At 46.2% G+C, this 22038-nt stretch overlaps 1 protein-coding gene across 1 annotated transcript in view; it reads left to right on the top strand.

Moving 5' to 3' along the window:
• The window catches only part of GALNT17 (polypeptide N-acetylgalactosaminyltransferase 17), a 223481-nt gene that overhangs the window by 128911 nt on the left and 72532 nt on the right, over positions 1-22038 (top strand). The window contains exon 6 of the mRNA XM_059829352.1: positions 15836-15953. Within this exon, the coding sequence (XP_059685335.1) occupies positions 15836-15953 (118 nt within the window). The remainder of the gene's footprint in view (positions 1-15835; positions 15954-22038) is intronic.

Raw genomic sequence — 22038 nt, 5'->3', positions numbered from 1 at the left:
AACCATACCTAAGAACCCAGATCATCCTTCTGTAAACAGCTTTGATTTGGCTCTTTATAGGTGGCTCAGACCTTCTACAACTACCTGAAAGGGGGTTGTGGAGAGATGGGTGCTGGTCTCTTCTCCCAAGTGACAAGTGATAGGACAAGAGGAAATGGCCTCAAGTTGCACCAGCGAGGTTTAGACTGGATATTAGGAAAAATGTCTTTCCTGAGAGAGTGGTGAAGCACTGGAAGAGGCTGCCCAGGGAGGTGGTGGAGTCCCCATCCCTGGAGGGGTTCAAGGAACGTGTGGACGTGGCACTGCGGGACATGGTTTAGTGGGCATGGTGGGGTTGGGGTGATGGTTGGACTTGATGATCTTACAGGTCTCTTCCAACCTTAATGATTCTGTGATTCTGTGTGATTCTAGCATCATTACACTCTCTGACAGCACGTGCTCTGCTATCATAATTCCTCTTTCTGCACTTTCTTTCCTTTTCTTTTCTGTTACCTGGATGACTGGGCTACCAAGGAAGCTCTCACACGCTCCAGATTTAGGGTTGGAATATCGTGGTGCCATTGGGAGTTCTGCATAAGTGGAGCTACGTGCATGAGTTAGCCTTTTCTCTTAAAAACTGCTGGGGGGAGTTTCACAAACCTTCAGGTGGATGGAAGCAGTTTTATGAGTATTAATTATAATGAGCTGATTTGGCCTCAGTGAAAGCTGAGGCTCTGGGTCAGTGTAAGAGTGAAATGGGAACATCAGGGATCTGAAGCTGTTGGAGCTACTCGTGGTCGATGCTAATGCTGTGTTTAGGGTTTTGCTGAGTTGGAGCGTGTATGAAGATGAGCAGTAAGCACTAATCCTATAGAAAATGCATACGCTAAGCTTTGTTCACTTACTTATCTTTTAATTGAAAACATATTATTAAAGTAGGTACTGTTTGCATGAGGAAGACCAATATTTGCCAAACAGTATTTCTAAACGCTAGTGGCTGGATATTTATGAGAGCGAAGTTTTGGGTTGTTTTGTTTTTTCTCCAGTTTGGGAGATGCTGCCAGCAGGACAGCTTGCCTCCACAGTGTCTTTTGCTGTACCCTACTACCCCCGTTGATGCTGCACATCTGCAGGCGTAAAGCAGCAATTTCTAAATATATGTGTGCTATACAGTGTTTTGTACAACGATGTTATTTTACTTTTTGAAAATTGCTAGTCAAGAATCTCTAACATGTATCACAAACCATCAATATGGGTTTAAATGGTTTTCTTAATTTAGAGTAAATTCTTCAGTGAGAGCATGCCATCCACAATTTAGTCTGTCAGCTGTTAAAATGTCAGATTCTCGCCTCTCAATTCAAGCAGGGGTGGTAAAGAGGGACCTCAATAAAGAGGTTCTTCAGTGTAGCATTAGTGCAAAGTGTTCAGATGCGTTTCACGTACAGATTATGAACCTGTTGTTCCATGTAGTGAAACTAGCAGTGATTCCTAGCACATACCTTTATTTTTCCTATTTTCTTCCCACTGTTAATTTTGCACAATCAAGGAGCCTCCGCAAAGACACGTAAAAAATGCAATTTAAATTAATACTCCTTTGTCCAAGAACCAGAAGGCAGTTTGGATTAGAAGGCGTGGAGCATGTGCTTATGATAGGAGCTCATTGCAGCTCACGGTTTGGTTTGACAGTCTTTGGAGGACTCCGCAGACGATCCGCTGATAAAGGTTTCCTCACTAATCCGACTTCTTTTCTAGGAGTTCAGACACTGACATCCACTCCCTCCAGTTTTTTCCAGACCATGAATTCAATCGCAAAGTCTTGATTTGTTTAAAGCCTGCAGCATGCTGGAGGTCTGCCAAGGCAAACTGCGGATCCTTTCCCCCAAGGAATCTGGTGCTGCTTAACTTTTAGGTAAAACACAAATAAAAGAGTCAGCCTTTTGGCCACAAACGCATTATGGCGAGGGAAAAATGCTTTGTTAGCAAAATGAGAATGGCAAAGCACTTGAGATTCCCTGTGTAATAATGTCACCTTTCTCTAGAGAATGGAAGCGGTTCCTTCTCTGCTCCCAGCTGCGTTTTGATGTGTCGAGCCACAAAATCGTATTGCAGAGCTGAAAGACCCAACCATCTCAAATTCCCCTCCACACAACCTGCACCGCGGTGGGTGAAGGGCAGTCCCCTCCGCCTCCGGGAGAGGAGCCTGTGCCCATGCCAAGCCCAGGGTACGGAGAACCAGCCTTCCCGTGACCGTCTCCTTTCTTGTCCTGGGAACCTTGTTGCCAAATCAGTTGTGAATTGCAAGGAAGCACCTGCAAAGGCGGCGAAATGAACCTTCGTGTTGACTTCTCCGGTTTCACTGTGCATAGTCAGTGAATGACGTTGTATTCCTTGGGATGGCAATTTGAAGGGGAAAAAGGACCTATTTTCTGCATTTCTTTTGCTCCCTGAGGATGCTGACTTCAAATGAGCTCCCGTCATTGTAAGTGTATAAGTGAAATCCTGGCTCTGCGTCACGTCCAAGTCTTCTTGGGCTGATGTTGCCTTTACACATGGCTAAGCCCATTCATCCCGACTTGCGCAGTCACCTAATTATCGGGTGCCAGAGAGCGCAAGCTGGCTGATGATGTACACTGGTTGCTTGCGTGAGCAACCTGTAATTCAAACACGTTTTCTTTTTTTTTCTAAATGTTGAAGGTGAACTGTTGACACTGAGGAGCTTACTGAGAGTTTTGCCAACAACTTCAAGAGGGCCTGGAATCCAGGTTCCTCATTTAGAAAATCAATGCACTTGGTGTTTTTTTTAAAAAAAAAAACAAAACCCAACCAAAAAAGCCAAACCCAACAAAAAACCCCCAAACACCTAAAAACCCACAACAAACTGACTCTGAGTGGGTTCATGTTGAGTGTGCCCCATTCCAGCAGAAGTCAGTCACAGGCTAGACTGTTGTGCTCAGGCTTTGAGCTTTGTACCAACCTGAAGTCAGTAGATCCTCTATAACAATTCTGTTGCTTGCGCTGTGATTGGCGTTGCTTCACGCCACCTTTTCAAAGAGCTCTTGCACCAGAAGTAGTGGTCCCCAACCTGTGCGCATCTATGGGAGAAAACACACAGAGCCTTAAAATTTTCATAGGTCTTTTGGTGTGATAAACGTACCTGGGAGGGGATGTGATTTCTGCTCTTGAAGCTGTTGGCCCTAAGTTGTCTGACCCTTAAACAGGCAGTTTGGTTAAATCCCTTTGCAAATACTGGGACATCTGATTTGTGGTTGGGTAGATCTGCTCTGATCCAGATGGAAGTGAATCCAAAACGGCCTCTCCACCTCTGAGTTTCCTTACCTGGCAATCATGTTTACCAGGTTTGCTTTTACATTTCGATACAGTTCTTCCCATATTCATTTTTCTTTTCTGTCTGCTTCACTCAGAGTTTAAAATAGAATAAACCCCAAACCCTGAGAAATGAGAATGACATTTACTATTAAACGCTGGAGGCACAAAATGTATCTGTTATATTTCTCAGGAATTGTGCTTCTGCGCTATGGATGCGTGAAGGGTAAGATAAACCTGAGAGCTGCCCTCCCTACGAATAGGCTCATATCAAGTAGTTGTCAAAATAAATGCATTACTCAGCTTCTTTGAGGTGCTTACAGGGCTATTTCAGTGCACTCTCATTTACCCACAAAGTGAAACTGCTCCATCTGTCAATAACCATTACTCACGTCCCTATTCTTAGTACCAGCCTATCGTGAACGTAAACGCGTTCGCCTAGATTCTGTCTGCAGAAATATCCGTGAAATTCCCAATAACTTCAGTCTCCTGAATCTTTAACTTCAACATCCATTACAGCGATATATCAGAAAGCAACACGGGTTTGTGCAAAACTAACTACTAGTGAGGAGCTCAGTCATAACCCAACGCATATTTCCGATAGTGCCTTGAATTTCATGTTTAGGAGGAATTTAGGTTTGGGAGGTTCTGCTGGGTGTTTGAAAGCAACTAGGACCGGTCAGTGAGTTGTGGTTCCGCTGTAGGTTTGAAAGGGACTGTGCAAAATCACCCTCTTGTGGAAGAGCTGCTGTGTGACTGCATTCACAAGCACAGCTAGGCGTAACGATGGCGTTGATCTCTCGCTGCTCTTTTACTCATGTTGCTGCTTAGGGGCCAGCTGAGCTGACAGGACCTTGTGCTCTGTTCCTAGCTGTCAAGGGAATTACTTTTTAAGTCTGCTTCATGACAGCCCATGGTTTCATTTGCGTGTTTGTCCCCAAATGCGTGGGTTTGGCTTGCAGCATCTTTGTTATAGGCAACGATTCACCAAGAGAGGTTTCTCTCTTGATTTCTGGGGTTTGGCATGAGTGTTCAGAAAATAAAAATGACGTTTCAGCCATAAACAGAGCAGGTTTGTTCTAGAGCGAAGCTCACATGCGTGGCCCTCAGACCCCATCTTCATATTGTCACCACCTTTAAAAAGTCAATTTAACTGTAATATTGCAGTTTCTTTCATTTTGCATTTGATAGTCACTTGAAGCAAGTTTAGAAGCTGGAGGAGTATTTTGGTGTAAGCGCTACGTTGGAGAAATGCTTTTTGGGTTTGCGCGATTAATTGTGAATGTCTTCCTTGCGATGTCACGTATCTTCGTCCAAGAAGGGTGAAAAGGAGCCGCGCAGTTGGGATGGGACCCAGCCACCGCATGGTGTTTGCCTTCCGAAGCCTCCTGCTTGGACTGGTCTCTGTGGATATGTATAAGTGCAGACGTGTGCTTTGCGTGATGGATGAGGTGGTGGCACAGCCTCTTCCAGCTGGGGTTTTTGGAGGAAAGCTGTTGTGGTTGTGTTTCTGCACTGAGCTCGTTCTTTTCCACGTGAAGACGAGCTGAGTGCGGAGCCCCTGGGGAGTGCTCGCTGATACCTGGGAGCCCGGCAAATTGAACTGGGACGCTGCTCTCAGACATAGGCTAGGACACAACACGCTGCCCAAGTCCCGTTTTGGGTCCCAAGGGGTCTTTGACAGCTCAGACCTGAACAAAGGAGCAGGGGATCAAATCCTGATCCTCCAGCTCAGTGCTTTAGCCGGGGCATGGCTTGTTGCTGCCTTGGCCTGAGAGTTGTGTCTGAGGCAAGGAGAAGTTTGTTTACCTGTGAAATTTGTTCGCTGTGATCTTTATGCTAGGTGGAGAGGAAGAACGTGACTGAAAGTCAGCCACTTTGCTGCCCTTGAGAAAAAATATATTCACATTAAAAAAAGAAAAGTAAATAACATGTTCCTGTTAAGTGCCTGTTAGTTATACGTATTACATCTAAAAGTAATTATCATTTAATTAGCAGTCTAGCAACAGTGGAAGGAGATGAAGCTACAGTTGCATTGCATTTATTACCGATAGCAAGTGAAGGGATGTATTCCTGTTGAAGCGATGCCTGCAGGGGCGATTTGGACTGGCCCTTCAGTGAGTGTGAGTAGCACCGGGGAGCCGAACCCACCGGGGCTGGGGGCTGCAAGTGAGGGGGACGGCAGAGACCCAGGGATGGTACCAAAATGTGCCAATTGCAGATTTACCATAATTGACGGCTACTCAGGGCTCTGGAGCACAAGTCTGATGAGGAGCGGCTGAGGGAGCTGGGGGTGTTCAGTCTGGAGAAGAGGAGGGTGAGGGGAGACCTCATCGCTCTCTACAACTGCCTGAAAGGGGGTTGTGGGGAGGTGGGTGTTGGTCTCTTCTCCCAAGTGACACGTGATAGGACAAGAGGAAATGGCCTCAAGTTGTGCCAGGGGAGGTTCAGGCTGGATATTAGGAAAAATGTCTTTCCTGAGAGAGTGGTGAAGCACTGGAAGAGGCTGCCCAGGGAGGTGGTGGAGTCCCCATCCCTGGAGGGGTTCAAGGAACGTGTGGACGTGGCACTGCGGGACATGGTTTAGTGGGCATGGTGGGGTTGGGTTGATGGTTGGACTTGGTGATCTTACAGGTCATTTCCAACCTTAGTGATTCTGTGATTTTTTCCATGAGGAATTAGATGCTCCCATTTGAAGACCATTGCAATTAGGATTAGCTATCAGATTAGATGAGCACATGCGGTCTTTGACGCCCAGACTCTGGTCTCCATCTCAGGTATTTCTAAGGATAAACATTTGGCTTTTTTTTCTTTCCCTTTTCCTCCATCTACCAAACATTTTGTTACAGCAAGTCAGGGATCGGAAATGCCAAAAGATCACGCGTTGAAGGAAATAAAGTACAAGAAATCTTTCACCTTCATAGAGGCGAAATCCCAGCATTCGTCTGCTCTCGTGTCACTGGGATTTTTGAAGTGGTGCAAATACAGATCCTTGTGTCTAGGACTATATAAAAACATTGTCATCTTGAGGAACCGGGAAATGGTTTAAAGATGTTTGCTGCCTAGCTGCGTGTGTTAAACCCAAGTATCTGGCAGGACCGGGGAAGGCACCTCCCATTCTGCTAGAGCTGCCCGGTGAGGTGGATTTCAGTTGCTGCCAATTAACAGAAATGAGGCTTTAAACTACCTCTGGCGAAACTTTGAAGCCAGTCCCTGACGTCGCCCTGGGGAGTTCTGCATCTCTAACGTGGAATAAATAGGTCTGATTTGCATAGGCAAACACTACCGTTTTAATGAAGAGTTCATGTGAGATTGAAAACCCCTGAATAAGCTGTTCAGGAGGGGGCTTGCCGCTTGCATTGAAGAGGCGACTGCTAGTCAATAGTAGGAAGAGACCGTGACCTCCTGTCGATTAATCTTTAAAGATATGTGCTCTCCTTACCTATCCGGTGTTAAGTAACAGCAGCTTCCCTGTGCGCGGCGTGGTGATACACAGCGTGGGCAAGAGACTCTGATTTACTCTCACCTCCCGGCTCAGATTAAAATTGCAAACTGCTTTGTTTTGCTAGAATTTTACCTCATGTTGGTTACCGTGGTTTAACTAATGAGATATAAGAAAACATCTATTTTCCTAGCGGAGACAAGGCTTTGTGGCTTCGCTCCTGGGTTTGATTACAAGATGTACTCCGGCTGGATAATTTCTGTGCTAGTAAAACGTAACAGCAATTTCCAGATCCTATTTGAGCGTTAGACCTTTAGGGGACCAGTCATATAGGAAAAGTAAAACCGGGTTAACTAAATACTGTGCCTTTCTGACTCTCCATCCATGCTAATCTGTGTTCCCCTTTGTATTCTGTCTTGATGTGCAATAGCTTCCCAGACAGGGGAAGTATTTTTCTCCCTATCTATGCATTTTTCAGTGGCTTCCAATATGAGCTAGTGCATATATAAAAATCATGCCCTGTTTTAGCTCAGCCTCTGAATCTAAGACTCTGTGTCGCCTCTCCTATAGGACTGTCCCTAATAAATCACTGTGAGTGATCGCTATTATTTCCCCCAACTCTGCCTTTGTGAATAAATGAGACACCGTTAAGGGTCAAACTCCCGGCGTACTGATGTTTGCAACCGTGCAGTCGTGCTACAGCAGCTTTTGGGAAGGAGCCTCTTTCCCCTGTGCTCTAAGGAGCCAGCTGGGCTCATCGCTGCGGGCCAAAGGCTTCACACCAAGCGTGAGGGACTGGCTTTCCCCCTGAGTGCGTGACTCTGCGCTGCCTCCAGGAATAGCTCTGCAACTGCCATTAAATTAGCTAAAATGAAGAGCCATCTTTTAAGTATATCCCAAGGGAGAATCCTGTAATTGCAACCATTTCCTCAAAAACAGAGACTGAGTCCTATTTTGAAGGGTAATTATCAAATTTACTTTCTCCAAGGTGACTTCTTCAGGTCTTGTGCTCTAAGTTATCACTCTTAGACTCAAAACTGCCCACCTCAAACGCTGTGGTGCAGCGTTCCTCCCCTGTGTAGGCAGAGAGAGCGGGACCGGGACCGTTGGACTTAGCACCTTGCACTATTGCCAGCGCTCAGGCGAATGATGGAGAACAGCCCCAAATGCCTTAACGTGTGCAAATTCTCATGACCCGGAGCAAGGCTTGCTCCCATCTCACAGCCGTTGGTCTGGAAGGGTTTCTCAAGGTTGGTGTCTTTTGCTGGGGTCCCAACAAGATGGCTGGGCAGTTGGCATGGGGCCGTAGTGTCTTCTGTGTCCAAGTGGCTACGGAAAGGGGGTAAGCCCTGATCCGTGTAACGAAGATCTTTGGGGCTGGCGTTTTACTTCAACTGACAAAATACGTAGAGTTGGGGACTATTGCTAGCTGCACACGAGCATTTGGACAGCCTAAAGCGGCACATGCTGCACAAAACCCCCTGCTAAAAGTGCCAAAGAAAATGGGACTGTGGAGGTGGATGCTCAGGCATCCGGTGATTTTGAGTGCTGGGACACCCTTGGGTTTTCCAGAATACACAAGGAAGGAAAATGCTTTTAGGCAATGACCTTGGCAGCAGTTTTTATCCTGGAGGGGAAATTTTACAGTTGCCTTACAGTCTTGAAGCTTCGACGTGTAAATAGAAATCTGCTTTAGGCTGGCTCGCCATATCTCAGCGCACCGTGGGCACCATAGGGGTGTGCACGCAGCTTTCGTTGCTGCTGGTGGCTTAAAGCAAGGCAAGGAACAGCAAATGGTGTGCGTCATTCCTCGCTTATAAGGTTATTAACTACCAGTGCTTTTCTCACCATAGATGACTTAAATTGGGGAGGGATCTGGCATACGTGGCAGTATTGGTAGCTAATTCAGCAGCTCCGATGTGGAAGTCGCTAAACTGATTTATAAATGCTTTTTCTCAAGAGCATCTAGGTATTATACTCATCTGACAGATGAGAAAACAGAGGTACAAAGAAGTTAAATGCTTTGCCTGAGGTCCCAGAGTGAGTCTCTTCCTGACATGGAAATTGGAGCAGGCATACAACAGCGACAAAGTCAAATCTGTCTTGAGCAAGGTCACAGGCATGGGTAGACATAATAGGTATTTTAAAAAATACATAGTTTTCACAGCTTCTGTGCCATTAAAAGTTTAAGTCATATTAATCGCCAGTAAATTCAGAAGAGGCATTCAATCTAGCATCTCTTTTATGTGGTATCTCTTATTTTTAATTTGTTTCGCAGATTCTGTAGTACTTAGCAACAGCGGGAAAATAAACCCATTCGAAACAGACAATTAACCAAGGTCACTGGGGCAGGGAAGCTAGAATTATTCAAGAAACAACTATTGCAGATGCCGTCCTGGGGATAATATTAAGCAAGGTACGCTGCTGTGAGCTAAAATGCCATTCCTTCTTAGAAATTTTATTACATTCTTGTGAAAGGCATCCAGCTTTTATCTGCCCAAGCCATTACGCAGGCAGTGAAGGGAAGCTGAGAGCGTGGCTCCTGCCTGACTCTGCATCTGCGTGTAGATGCCCCGCTGTAGGAGGCAGAAGCAATATATATTTCTCCTTTGGAGATGCGCTTCATGTGTGACATTAGTTCTTGGGCTGTCGTGATCAGCATCTTGCCCTCGTGCTCGTGCACTGCTGTTAGCTGCCTCCCGTGGCTGCCCTGGCACTCAAACACTCTTCCATTACTGCAAACTTCTTAAATTAATGATCCAAAGTTCACATTTAATGCAAATACCACTCCATAGCATGGTATTTGGACTCGATGATCTTGCAGGTCTTTTCCAACCGTACTGATTCTGTATTTAGCGTATCTGGGCCCTGTCTGCCCTGTGTGCTTGCTTTTGGGAGAAACTGAGACGGGGCTAAGGGGTGAGGCAGGGGCACTGCCTGTTTGCTGTTGCTATTGAGGCGCTCGTGGGGAGGAGGGCTGCAAGGGCCGGCACCGGGCAGGAGGGTGCCACCTCATCCTCTTCCTTGTCCTCATCCTTGTTCTCGCTGGTTCCTCCCGGATGTGACTGAACCGCCCCTGAGGACATGGGAAGAGGAGCAAAGCATGGTGTTGGGGTGATGCTAACAAAGACAGCGGGCAGGCCGGGCAGCGCCAGGTTTGCCTTCAGGCCTCTGGTTCGCTCTGCCTGGCCCTGCCATTTCCCCCGGACAGAGAGTAACTGTCATATCCTGGCGTAATCTCATTTCAGAGAAGAAGAGGGATGCTTTCCACCTCCAGGCTCTGCCTGTACCTGTCCTGGTCGTGGCCTTGCCACTCCACGGGCCCTGAGAGCCAGCTCGGGCTCCAGAGGGCCACTGCCAAGGATGCAGGTGGTCACCAAGCCGAGTGCAACTGAAAAATGGGTTTGGTTTTTCCCCGATTAATTTTTCATTTCTTCAGTCAGCAGAGACGCTGCCCCTCCGCCATCCTGGAGCCATCCTGCTGCGGTCGGACTGGGCCCAGTGCGTGGTCTGCAGTGGGCTGGACCAGCCAGGAAGGCAGCCGGAATGGGAGGGCTCCAGCCTGGAGTCCCTTCGTGAGGCCGAGCAGTCCCCGAGCCCCAGGGACACTGCTTGTTGCCAGCGGAGCAAAGGGTTTTGCGTGGTCTCTGGAGGTCTCTCTTCTGTGTGGTCTCTGCCCCATGGAGGTCTGCTGCCTGGGGGCAGAATCTGATTAACCCTGTCTTATGACCAGAGGGGTCAGTCCTTCATGCCACATACGTGTATTTAATTTCTTTTGCTATGAACCTGTGCTACACATCCTGGTCTTTGTTTATTCTGCAATATGTTCGCTGTGCCAGAAATGCAGAAGCACAGAGGGGACAGCACAGTTGTTTCTGCTGGTGAGCTGCACCTCAAATGCTGTGTTCAGTTTTGGGCCCCTCATGACAAGAAGGACACTGAGGTGCTGGAGCGTGTCTGGAGAAGGGCGACGAAGCTGGTGAGGGGTCTGGAGCACAAGTCTGCTGAGGAGCGGCTGAGGGAGCTGGGGTTGTTCAGTCTGGAGAAGAGGAGGCTGAGGGGAGACCTCATCGCTCTCTACAACTACCTGAAAGGGGGTTGTGGGGAGGTGGGTGTTGGTCTCTTCTCCCAAGTGACAAGGGATAGGACAAGAGGAAATGGCCTCAAGTTGCGCCAGGGGAGGTTCAGGCTGGATATTAGGAACAATGTCTTTACTGAGAGAGTGGTGAAGCACTGGAAGAGGCTGCCCAGGGAGGTGGTGGAGTCACCATCCCTGGAGGGGTTCAAGGAACGTGTGGATGTGGCACTGTGGGACATGGTTTAGTGGGCATGGTGGGGTTGGGTTGGTGGTTGGACTTGATGATCTTACAAGTCTTTTCCAACCTTAGTGATTCTGTGATGCCAGTTGGGTCCTTAATTTTATCTAAGGCCAAAAGAAAATCAAGTGTTTTCTCATAGAGTGCTATGTAAAAATACAGATGGTGTTCTCCCTTACCCTGGTATAGTTGGGGAAATATTGATAGGCTACTATTTAAACCCACAGGCTTAATTTGACCAAATTTGATAATTGACCTGAAATTTTCTACATGTTATGAGTTTATTAAATTTAGACCATAAAGCTCAGAGTCTTCCAGTGTTCCCAGCTGAGATGCTGGTTCCCGTCAGTGACCATCAGCTGAAACGCAGAGGTGCAGACGGGCAGCAGAAGTGGGAAATTGTGCGTGCTTTGGACAAGTCTGAAATCTCAAAATGGAAAAGAAGATCTTTGAGTTTGGTGTGTTAAATTAGGAATGGCAAATTTGGGTGAGCAACAAATAACACAGTTCTGGGTAGGTAAAGGACCATTCCAGATGTGCTAAATGCGGTGCTGTGTCTCCTTAAGCAGTGGGAATGTGTTGTTGAAGGTAGAGCAACACCGTGATTGAAGTTTATTAAAAACAACAGCACTTAACGGAAGCTGGTCACCCCAGCAGTTCTTAAAGTAGATTCTCAGCCTTCCTGCGCTCAGCGGTGTGACCGCTAATCATTTTTTTAATATCTTTTTTCCTACATATTTTATAACTTGCGCTTTAGTATAAAATTGGAAGCAAAATCCAATTGTGTAGGAAAATTAATTTCCTTGAATTGAAGAAGCAATCTACTTGAGACTTTTTAATCATTAGATGGTAACTGTGCACTAAAGAAAGGAAGACCATTAAAGTAACTTAATAGACTAGGATAAACGTTTTTCCGTGTATCTTCTTCATCTTTATTTAGAGATTCACGCTGAGGATATTTTATAAAAGCTGCTCTTCTTGACCTTTCGTCACTTACTGTATAGCAGAGCCAACTGAAATACTAGCAAGGAGCTAACGCTGTGGATTTCTGGATACAAATCCAATAATTCTGCTAAACATCTCTGTTCATCCTATTCTGCCAAATTCTGCTTTTCCTTTCTCATTAAAGAAAGAATAGCTATCGGGACAAATAAAAATGCATTTAGCTGAGCTGAGCTGTGTGATTTTTAAAAACAAACTGTGTTAATGCTTTTAATTAAGGGACAGAGGAACAAGAGGCTTTATCAACTCTTTGTCTGCAGGCCATTATTTCACTGTGGATGGGCTATCTATTATTGTAAACGTCCACCTTTTTGAAGGATTTACTACAAAATCAAATGGTGTTTTTATTTAAATTGTTGAGCGCCGCTTGGTTCCTCATTTATTTAATATGGAGGCATTGTTACAGCGAAGAATGTAGCACTTAATTTGTATTGCTTGAGGGACCTCAGATCCGCTCGGGAGCACTGCTTTGCATGCTTCACGGTATCGTGTGTTGAAAACAGAGTGTGCAGCAAAATGAAGAGGAGGAAAATTTGAAGGTGAAGTTACAAAATCCCAATCAGGCTGTTTCCAAGAGCATTTTGGAAAGGATCAGTGACTCTGCGGTCTATGAACTGAAGTCATGTTGGAAAATAATGATTGAAAAAGCTTTCTTGGGGTACAGCTCCCGTGCATGGCTGTTGAGCAGCTTCCCGTTCAGAAAACCTTGTTTATCTGGTGGTGAGTTCCCAGAGATCCGCATTATTGGGTCAGAAAGGCAGTTTCATTTGTCTGAAACTTTCACCTGGATTTTGTTTTTCTGGCTTTAACTGTTCTCTGAGTGCCTTTGACAGACCTAACAGGTTTTACCTGGAGAAGTCAAAGGTTCCTGTGCTCCCCCACACCTATTCCCAGCAGAGGAGATGAACTGGGTTCTTCATGCTCCGTGTGAAACCAAAGCAACATACCCTTCTAGGTAATTCCAGGAGGTAATCTAGGATAATGGAGCTATTAGATTTGGCATCTCTAACGTGGTTATCATTTCAGAAAGAATTGTTTCTGCTAATAGCAGTTAACTTGCTACAAATAAAGCAATAGAATTGAAATCTTAAGTACTAGAGTGGCAGCAAACCATGAAACATTATACCACTTATTGGAAGGAAGGCCGAGCTGGCTGTCAGGGAAGGAATCTATTAAAAAAAGCCCCTGATGGATTCCAATTCTAACTAATTTAATATGGCAGCAGCATTCAGCTGTTCTACCAGTCTATTAAAACTATTAAAATGTCTATAAATAATAATCCTTAAGTGGTTAGAACTCTTCATCCAAGGAACTCAAGGGTTTCACAAAGGTTCATCTGGCCGAGTGTCGGTGGAGCCGAGCTGCAGGTCCCTTGGGAGTTGTTGAGCCCTGCGGCTGCCGGGGGTGCGCTGGGGATCCCTGGTGCTCCTCTGGCAGATACGGGCGTTTTGCGTGGTGTGGATGGATAGGTTGGGCGTGGGCCTGATCCTTGCTCTCTGTAAGCTGTGTCTGGGTATATTCGAGGGTGCTTTCCTCCTCTGCGAGCTGTAACTGCTTAGTTCAGCCTTGAGCGTGCTCCACAGCACGGACAAGCTGTGAAATGTGCATTGAGCCAGGACTTTGGGGCTGCCGTTAAAATACATGATCCTGTTGCCCCGTTTCTACCTCAAAACCAGGTTCCCTCTGGAGAAGGGGCATTTCTAAGTGGTGTGAGATGTCCAGATACATGAGCTACCGTCGGTGTTACACCCTGCAAGTCTTTGCCAGGCAGCACAAGGCGAGTGTCCCTTAGGCTCAGGCGAGGAGCTGCAGAGGTGGTGGCCACCCCATCCTGCGTGGTGGAGTTTCCCCTTGCTCGAAGCACTAAGCTCAGGGTGGGCAGGAGGGTCCCGTAGCTCCCCGTAAGAGCAGGCTCTGGCAGTACCTTGGCATGGCTTAGCTGTAAAATTCATTGTCCCCTCCCTGCTGATCCCTCTAAGTGGATCCTTGATTTTTTTCTTTACAGCATGGATTGAAATGAAAGCAAGTTAAAGGGGAGAACGGTTTTTATATTTTTATTTTAGTACAGAAAATATCCCGGGGGTAAACTTTCCACATACCATAACCGCAACAGATTAGTGTAGCTCCAAGCAGCAAGAGCATAATGATACGGTTTTGTTCAGTGCCGTGCTCTGTGGCAAAGTGTAATTTTATGGAGAGAGTCACAGGTGTTTAACCACTCAAAAAATACCCCCAAACATGATCTCAGCTTGCATGAATCAGAGCAGCATCCTCACCTCAGGGAAGCTGTATCAGATGGAGATCTGGTCCAGCGTTTTGCAAGGTAACGAGGGAGGGACGGTGCGTGTGCCCGTGGCAGCCAGGGTTGTTAGGAAACACCACCATCTATTACATCCTTGAAATTGCATAGTTATTATAAATTAACCCATGACACTAAGTGTTTCCTCAATCTTTCTGCTATTCTATTGATGTCAGTTTTGTTAGTACTCCTCTCATTTTTCTCTATTATTTGCCCTGCCTGGACACTACGCTTGGCTGCTCTTGCAGAGGTGGAGCCGAGCAGCACTGTTAGCTGGAGGGCACCAGGTTTCGCAGGATGAACGTGACAACTTCATCTCTAACCCAAAGCCCAGCAGAAGTAGGGAGGTGATCGTGCCCTGTCCTCGGCGCTGGTGAGGCCGCACCTCGAATCCTGTGTTCGGTTTTGGGCCCCTCACGACAAGAAGGACACTGAGGTGCTGGAGCGTGTCCAGAGAAGGGCGACGGAGCTGGTGAGGGGTCTGGAGCACAAGTCTGATGAGGAGCGGCTGAGGGAGCTGGGGTTGTTCAGTCTGGAGAAGAGGAGGCTGAGGGGAGACCTCATTGCTCCCTACAACTACCTGAAAGGGGGTTGTGGGGAGGTGGGTGTTGGTCTCTTCTCCCAAGTGACAAGCGATAGGACAAGAGGAAACGGCCTCAAGTTGTGCCAGGGGAGGTTCAGGCTGGATATTAGGAAAAATGCCTTTCCTGAGAGAGTGGTGAAGCACTGGAAGAGGCTGCCCAGGGAGGTGGTGGAGTCCCCATCCCTGGAGGGGTTCAAGGAACGTGTGGACATGGCACTGCGGGACATGGTTTAGTGGGCATGGTGGGGTTGGGGTGATGTTTGGACTCAATGATCTTACAGGTTTTTTCCAACCGTAATGATTCTGTGATTGTATTGGTGGAACTGGGCAGATGACACAGCAGATGTTTCTGCAAGCAGTTGTCTTGACTTTTTAAAGAATTCGCTTTTGCAAATTTGCAGTTTGCTTTGCTGTTGCTAGTTGATAATGACTCCTTTGAGATACGTAAGAAAGATCCCAATTGGAACCTCGTTTCACAAGGCACAGTAAAAATTAGTGTCTGTCCTGAAGTCTACTCTGTTACTAGACATGCTAGAAGAAAGTAAAAGAAAGGAAATGCCATTATTATATTTCCTTCACAAATCGGGGGTGGAAACCCCAAGAATTTGTGCCCTGGCCCTTGGACGCACCAAGGTGTTTGTGACAGAGCAAGACCTGAAGGCTTTTCAGTAATTTAATCCTAGGAGAACTCTTTCTCCTGTCTACACAGTGAAATGAACTTAAATTTTGGACAGTTTCATTGTAGTGGTAAAATAATGTCTTCAGAGGCACAGATCTCACTCATTGCTGCAAAGTCTCTGAGATAACTTTGCAGAAGTTAGCCCTCAGTCCATTAAAAAATGGGAAAATGGCAATAACTGTGCATTTCTGTTGGTTTTCTTTTCACACAGGACACCGGCGATGATCGGTTGCTCGTTCGTTGTGCACAGAAAGTTCTTTGGAGAGATTGGGCTTCTCGATCCTGGGATGGATGTGTACGGAGGGGAGAACATAGAGCTCGGCATCAAGGTTTGTGACACGTTTGCAAGGAAAGATTGCATCTAACAGTATTTAAGGAACCCAAAGCAACACTTTAACAAATTAGCATAAACAGTTATTGGAATCCTTTAGGGGAACTGAGCATTGATGTGTTTTATAGCATTTTAATTTAAGTCTAAGGGGGAAAATTACTTGCTTTTAGGGATGAGTGCAATTTTTTCTTTCTTGGATGCTTATCTGTCTGACCTGATGCAAAAGCTACTGAGATGAAATGGCATGCCGACATATATAGGCCCTGGTCACGCTGTCGCACCATTACTGTAAGTTGTAGGTATCTTAAACATGAGCCAAAATATAGCGCCGTTTTTGTCATGAGAACAGTTTTAGGAAGGTTGGTGGGACTCATGTGAGTATCTCAAGAAGACACAAAGCCTGAAAATATTTTACAGGCAAATAAAATAAGTTCATAAACAGGCAAAACCTGCTTTTTTAAAGTGAAACACTAATAGCCACGTTTTTAGAGCTGCCTCGGTGCATCCGCGCAGACGTTCGTCCTTACAGAATCCACTGCGACATCATCACTTGATTACTGTGTACAATATTTGATGTGGCTTAGTGATTCAAGTGTTTACATACAGTGAAGTGATTCATAAGCAATGAATTCAATGTTCAGAAGCAACTTGGGATGGCAAAGTCTATGGAGATTCTTCCGGGCATGTTTTAGAGTACAGCACTTGTACGTTAACAAGCTGATAGGGAGAGGCTTGAGACTTATAACTGGAAAATTGAATTGACTGTGCTGTTGTAAAAATGAAAAATCATTGTTCAGTTCATAGATTTACCAGAGGATATTTGCTTTGCTGGAAAATCAGGAGAAACTTAAGAAATCTATTGTTATTGGCTACAGGGAGCAATAAGCTCACTTAAACAAGGGAATAGAAATTAAAGGCTTTAAGTATGCCACATAGCTCTTCTCTGTATGAAGTAATTATTGCACATCATCATGCAGCTCGCTTCTTTGGTCTAGGGAGATACTGCTCGAAACCAAGCTTCTCTTGTGGCTATCCTTATTTGTTTGTTTATGGGATCTTTTTAGTAATATCATTGTGGAACTAGTCTTCTCACGATTAATAATTCAACCCATCTGCTAGGTTTTTGGGGGATTTCATGGCAGAATGGCTTCTTAACTGGAAAAATAAGACGGATGTCTCAGGAACAAGTGATGAGCATATGTCCTCTGCTTTTTCACATGCTGAATTTTTTAGAAAGGCTGTCTAATAAACATCCTTTTGGAAAAAAATAATCCCTCTCTTCCCCAAGTGACTTTCCTAGGATTGCGTTTCCAACCCATATGTTTCCCTGCTGTTTGCCCACTCATATGCTGTGTGTTCCGGTCAAGGTTTTAAAAATACTGGGGGTTTTGAGAGCCAAAATACTTAGGAAATCTACCTTGTAAGACTACATAGAAAGTAGATTTTCAAAGATTCCTGAGCTCCAAAAATCAGTCTGTGTGCAAGCGTCTTGTTTAGCGACCAAGAGTTCATCTCGCATCAGTCCCGTTTAATACACGTTGGCGTTGTCTATGCAGGTCAGGTAGCTCATACGGAGAGCGAGCGGTCCTGGAGATGGTGTGTCTGCGATGGCCAGGTATTTGATCCCGCTTTGCAGTAAGATTTCAGTTATAAATAGTTTATCCAAGGCTAGTCATTGGATGTGTAAGGAAACAGAGTCTCGTTATGGATTCAGGCAGATGTCAGGTCTCAGATGAATGTATCTAATAGTCCTGATGTACAAAGGTTGCCAGCCCTTCCTCATGTGCTCTCAACCTGCAGTGACTGGGGTCTGTAGCTGCCATGTCACGTTACCAGTAATGTAGGACTCCTTGTTAATAAAATCGTTTTAAAGGATCAACTGGAATAGAAAATTTTTAGGCTTTTTGTGGGTGTTTTGCTGTTTTGCCTGATGAGTGGCTGCCTGTAGTCAGAAAAGTAATTTGGTGGTTCCTTGTTTGTTTCAGTGATTCTTGGATGAAAATAAATACAGAAAGTAGCTCTTTTCCTTTTGATGTTGGTGCAAATTCCATCATCTTTCTGAGAATCATGTGGCATTTTGTAAACATTGTATTTTTGTATTGCCAAAAACGCTCAAAGAACAAAAATGAGATAATAAACCAACTGAGACTATGAGAAGGACATGGAAAAATTATGGTGTTTCAGGCAAAAGCACAAGCTAACTATATTATAGTAAAATTAAGTGCAAGTAGTCTGAATAACAAAATGAAATAAATAATGGAGAAGGTTAGCTAAATGAGAAAGCTCCTGCATGAGCCACTTAAGAAAATACAACCCCGCTACATTCACAAAGGTGGCTCTGGGCTCCCTGCTCCCCCGTACGTGCTGGGAAGCATCCACGGATTGCTCAGAAAATAATAATAAAGCCATTAAGCGTATTGCTGCCCCAGGCAAATTCCTGTTCTGCTTGCGGGGTAGCTTTGGCCCTGACAAAGGGAACACGCTGTTCTCTGTGTTAGTGTATTTTCTTTTATCACACTGGAGCGTCTCCAGAAGGTTGTGCTTATTCACTCCTCTTGTCCCTCACGTCCACTACTTCACTTGCCGAGGCAGAATTGAGTCTAATTCCCCTTTTCTTGGCAGAGAGCGGAGAAGTGTTTCCTAAGCAAGGCAGTTTAGGCTAATACTTCAACTGAGAGGTATTCAACGCGCTTTTTTTTCTTTCCCCCCGCCACCCCAAGTGTGCCTTGCAATCAAATTATACCAGCACCAGGTCTTTCTTACTGTGTTGACAGCCGCAAGGGCCAAACATTTGACCCGTTCCCGCGTTAATAACTCCCCCCAGCAGACCGCTTGTGGAAATCTCGTCTTCGTGCCCGGCTGCTGACTGGATGACGCCGGTGAAGCTGCTGGAGCCGGTGTGTGTGAAGACGTCTCATACCTGGTCTCGGTCTTGCCGTAGGAATAGGGAGAGCAAGTATTGCTCCAAGCTCCCACCGCTCGTCCTGGGGAGCGTGCGGGTGCTGTGGACCACAGCCTGGCCCCTTCCCCGGGCCCAGCTCCTGCTGTTGGTCCCAGAAAGAATAACCTGCTCTCTCTGAACAAGCTTTGAGCCCACTCTTTTAACCCTTGGCTGTACTGAACAAGTTTCTGCTCTGATTTTATAAACCCGGTGTCCAATTTCCACAGCTTGAAAGTGTTGACGCTGCTCTGGGTCCCCACCAGCTCCATGTGTGAATTTTGGCATGGAGGCGTCTCTGACCGTCTCTGCTCCTTCTGATGAAAATTTTTATTTTATTTTAAAACTGTTTGCAGCCCTGGCTTTTAGTGACTGCGTGTCTCGCTTCTTCTCTGCAGGGAGGGTTTCATGGGTTTTCGTGGTTAGTCACAGACATTCACTAAAGATGCTCCATAAAATTGCGTGTGTCTATTTGAATAAAGATGCAAAAGTCTATTGCATGACTTTTGCCATGATTTCAAAGTCTGGGATGGGTTACAAGGTTGTTTTCAGAGTGTTTTGTGCTTCTGTCATGCATTGCTAATTAAACTTATTTGAGTTGCCTTTTAGAGATTAATTTAATCAATAAGGATATTATTACTACTTTGATGGTATCATTTGTACAAATTGTCACTTGAAGAAAGCAATTAACTGAGAATGCTTATTAGCTGATCCATCCCACACCTTATTTGCGTAGTAAGAATCGATTATTGAATTCATTAAGAAAAGCACAATTCAGGGATCCCTTTGAGGTTTAATGACTGACTCGAGCTACTTTTTACTGTGAATGTTAAATTGTCTGAAGTTTGGGTTGGATCTTTTAAAAGTATTTCCAGAGGAAAAGCACGGCTTGTCCTCTTAATATCCCAGATTTTTCTTCCCCAAATTTGTCATCCAGATTGAACAGGCCAGATTTCTGGTGCTGTGTGGTGGGCGGACCCCGGCAGGACGCCGGGTGCCCACCAAAGCTGCTCTGTCACTCCCCTCCTCAGCCGGACAGGGGAGAGAAAATAAAACGAAAGGCTCGTGGGTTGAGATAAGGACAGGGAGATCACCCACCATTACCGTCACGGGCAAAACAGACTCGACTTGGGAAAATTAATCTGATTTATTACCAATCAAATTAGAGCAGGATAATGAGAAATAAAACCAAATCTTAAAAACACCTTCCCCCCACCCCTCCCTTTTCTCCGGGCTTAACTTAACTCCTGAATTCTCTACCTCATCCCCCACAGTGGCACAGGGGGATGGGGAATGGGGGTTGTGGTCAGTTCATCACGTGTTGTCTCTGCCGCTCCTTCCTCCTCACACTCTTCCCCTGCTCCAGCGTGGGGTCCATCCCGTGGGAGACAGTTCTCCAGGAACTTCTCCAATGTGGGTCCTTCCCACGGGCTACAGATCTTCACGAACTGCTCCAGCATGGGTCCGTTCCATGGGGTGCAGCCCTTCAGGATCAGACTGCTCCAGCGCGGGACCCCCGCGGGGTCACAAGTCCTGCCAGCAAACCTGCTCCAGCGTGGGCTCCTCTCTCCACAGGGCCACAGGTCCTGCCAGGAGCCTGCTCCAGCGTGGGCTTCCTACGGGGTCACAGCCTCCTTTGGGCATCCCCCTGCTCCGGCGTGGGGTCCTCCCCGGGCTGCGGGTGGATATCTGCTCCACTGTGAACCTCCATGGGCTGCAGGAGCACAGCCTGCCTCACCATGGTCTTCACCACGGGCTGCAGGGGAACCTCTGCTCCGATGCCTGGAGCACCTCCTCCCCTCCTTCTTCACTGACCTTGGTGTCGGCAGAGCTGGTCCTCTCACTTATTCCCACTCCTCTCTTCTCTGGCTGCTGTTGCGCAGTTGTTTTTCCCCTTTCTTAACTACATCATCCCAGAGGCGCTACCACCGTCACTGATGGGCTCGGCCTTGGCCAGCGGCGGGTCCGTCTTGGGAGCCGGCTGGCATTAGCTCTGTCGGACACAGCGGAAGCTTCTAGCACCTTCTCACAGGAGCCACCCCTGTAGCCCCCCGCTACCAAAACCTTGCCACGCAAACCCAGTACGTGCTGCCAAACCAGCTGTTGCGTGCGTGGAGCAGGCAGAGTTGCATCCACATGCGTAGCTGTAAGGGCTGGGAATATGGAGCTTTGAAAACCAGATGGGTACACCGAGGGCACTGAGCACGTTGTTAGTGGGGATTGCTTTAATAATCAGACTCTTATCCTGCAGCCGCTTAGGCACAGAAGTAACCTCATTGCACTGACAGTGACATTGATCCTTTCCCAGAGGGTACCATGCCTGTGTACCCTTCAGTCTTTCAGAAACCCTTAAAATAGATTAAATAGCATTTTAATGGTACAAATCTCTTGTGTGCGTTTCATCCATGAAGGAGCCCATTTTGTTTATATGAGTATGATTTTTCATACGCTGAAATGTTGAGAGGGTCAGGCCAAAAAAAAAAAAAAGGAAGGCCATCAAATCGGTATATTCAGATTCCATAAGGGAGCTTGACTCTTTCTGCATTCAGAAAATCAAATCCTTCTCTTCCTGCATACGTTTTCCATAAAATTATGGCTATATCTTTTTGTTAAGAAGAATACAGCAAGGGTATTTAGAACAAGCGGTTCTTTCGGCATCCGTGGCTTTGTCGGGTCTGAGGCGAGGGATGGGCAGCCTGTATCCAGCCCTATGGGAGGCAGAAAATCCCCCCCTGAGGTGCTGGGTGGGAGCAGAGGAAGGATGTCAGGGCAGGGCTGTGAGTCGTGAGAAAGATGTTTTGATTTTTTTCCGCTGTTTTTGTAAAAAAAAAAAACCACGCTAGCACAGGCTTGCTTTCCCAGCCCAACTGGGAACACAGGCTCCAGTGCGGATACCCTGTGTCTTGATATGTCATTGTGCCCGTCTCTAAAATGGAGAGTGATAGACGCGAGCATAATGGGGAGCACATAAATACCATTGCTGGACGGGTATTTGGCTAGGTTTCTACTTGCATGAACCTAATATCTAAATAGTTAGTGCCTGTCATCAAAATGTAAAAATATCCCCGGTTAGGGTGGAATTTATTTTTATGATGTCAACCAAATGCACAGACATCTAATACCAGGTGTCACGTTTTGACTCTGC

Source organism: Gavia stellata, chromosome 25 (genome assembly GCF_030936135.1).
Source record: "Gavia stellata isolate bGavSte3 chromosome 25, bGavSte3.hap2, whole genome shotgun sequence".
NCBI lineage: Eukaryota > Metazoa > Chordata > Aves > Gaviiformes > Gaviidae > Gavia > Gavia stellata.
The sequence above is the reverse complement of the archived record's forward strand: the minus strand, read 5'-3'. Positions and strand labels throughout refer to the sequence as shown.